This window comes from Echinops telfairi, unplaced genomic scaffold (assembly GCF_000313985.2).
Source record: "Echinops telfairi isolate 266 unplaced genomic scaffold, ASM31398v2 ScPeMD7_8;HRSCAF=38, whole genome shotgun sequence".
NCBI classification, from domain to species: Eukaryota; Metazoa; Chordata; class Mammalia; order Afrosoricida; family Tenrecidae; genus Echinops; species Echinops telfairi.
Window position 1 is genome coordinate 8,918,614 of NW_022103905.1, and position 2,111 is coordinate 8,920,724.

Below are 2,111 nucleotides of genomic sequence, written 5' to 3' on the forward strand. Positions count from 1 at the left end.
AAATTTTGCCATATATAAAAAGCAGACTAGTTTCCATTTATCCATGTTAATAGTTTCTCTTTTAACTGTAATCATGTTCAACATAATGTTTAGCTCAATCACTTTACTATCTGATTTTATTAAGGGAATACTGTTTGTGTGAACTGACTTCCAGAAGTTTGTAATTTGGCATTAATGAGGTTGTTTTCAATGAGGTTTTAGTAGTGGCAAAATTTATGTAGTGTAGATTGAGGGCAAGCCCCTACAAAAAAACCTTATCACTATGAAATGTTGTTTCATCCGATTTGTAGAACACTATGCAGGACAGAGGGAACCCCAAAATCTGGAGAGAACCTAGTTGGATTTAGCCTCTGGCAGGTTCCCTCTGGCCATAGTCGAAGGACCCGATTGGTTTTGTAATCAAACAGAGATTACTGTAAATTTGATTATGGGGAAGGGACTGTGGTATAGTATGATACGTCAGCTGACCTCCCGCTGAACCCAACCTGAATTTGCTCTTGGTTAAAGTATTCTTGCTTGTTTCATGACAAAAAAGTTCTGGCTTATTTCAATATTTCTGGTGGTCTTTTCTTTCTTATTCTTTATTTTGAATCTTTATATTTTCTTTATGTGTCGTTCTCTTTCCTGTTGTTTCTGTTACATTTCCCAGTCTATGAAGCACAGGAACGGATGCAGAGACAATGACTGATTCAATGGTTTGCTGGGGAAGGGGTAGAGGAAGGGGAATCAGGGAGCAAATAAAGAGGGGCAGGGGGTACTAGAACGGCCTGTGACTTAACTATGGAAGTGCATGATATATGAACTTTATACCAATAAAATTATTAAAAGAGGCATTCTCCTCCCATAAAGTCTCGGAAACCCACAGGGGGAGTTCTACCTTGTCCTATAGGGTAGCTATGAGTAGTAATCGACTTGACGGCAGTGAGTTTTATACAATCTCAAACAAAATCCCATCAATCTTGGCTCTCATCTACATAAAATTTTATGACTCTGTGTTGCTTCTCAAGTTCTCATTCGTGTTGATCTTTGAGACTATGTTCCTTTAAGGCCTGTCTTTCTAAAAGACATGTATGGGTAGGTTTGAAAGGCCAATCTGCTGGTTAGTAGTCTAGTGCTTAACTGCTTACGCCACTCAGGATTCCTTCACATTTTAAGGTTTGCATTTGTCTAACAGATAAGTACATACCGGTAGCAAGGCTGCCTTGGAATTTACTTCACGAGTTTCTTCTGCAGAGGGCCTTCTACAGCTGCTTTTCACTGAAAAGAAACGTTGAACAAAAAAAGGTTCTGAATACCAAATAGTACAACCTGAAATGTTTCTAGCATGTATGACAACTGCGTCAGCTTTAAAGAACTTAATTTCTCCCCAACGTGACTCATCCAAAGAGGTGAGGTTCATAGAGACTCCTAGCAACACCTCAAATTACCGAATTTAGGTTTGTGGGGTCATAAGAAACAAAATATGAGTAAAAGGACAAATTCTGTTTCCAAACCACATGGGGCAGTGAAAATTTATGCATTAAAAAAATCATTTTATTGGGGGCTCACACAACTCTTTATGACAATCCATAACCATCCATTGTGTCAAGCACATTTGTATATTTGTTGCCAGCATCAGTCAAAACATTTGCTTTCTATTTGAGCCCTTGGCATCAGCTCATTTCCCCTCCCTCTGCTCCCCTCCCTCATGAATCATTGATGATTTATAAATTATTACTATTTTTTCATGTCTTACACTGTCCGACGTCTCGCTTCACCCACTTTTCTGTTGTCCATCCCCCAGGGAGGTGGTTAAATGTAGATCCTTGTAATCGGTTCCCATCTCTACCCCATCTTCCCAGTATCACCACTTTCACCACTGGTACTGAGAGGTTCATCTGTCCTAGATTCCCTGTGTTTCCAGTTCTTATCTGTACCAGCGTACATCATCTGGTCTAACCAGCTTTGAAGGTAGAATTGGGATCATGATAGTGGGGGGAGGAAGCATTTAGGAACCAGAGGAAAGGTGTGTTTCATTGTTGCTACATCGCACCCTGACTGGCTCTTCTTCTCCCCAGGACCCTTCTGTAAGCGGACGTACAGTTGCCTACGGATAGGCTTTGGGTCCTCAC

At 40.5% G+C, this 2,111-nt stretch overlaps 1 protein-coding gene across 1 annotated transcript in view; it reads right to left on the minus strand.

Moving 5' to 3' along the window:
- Positions 1–2,111, minus strand: part of TRPM7 (transient receptor potential cation channel subfamily M member 7) — a 119,669-nt gene that overhangs the window by 18,118 nt on the left and 99,440 nt on the right. The window contains exon 29 of the mRNA XM_013006334.2: positions 1,187–1,257. Within this exon, the coding sequence (XP_012861788.1) occupies positions 1,187–1,257 (71 nt within the window). The remainder of the gene's footprint in view (positions 1–1,186; positions 1,258–2,111) is intronic.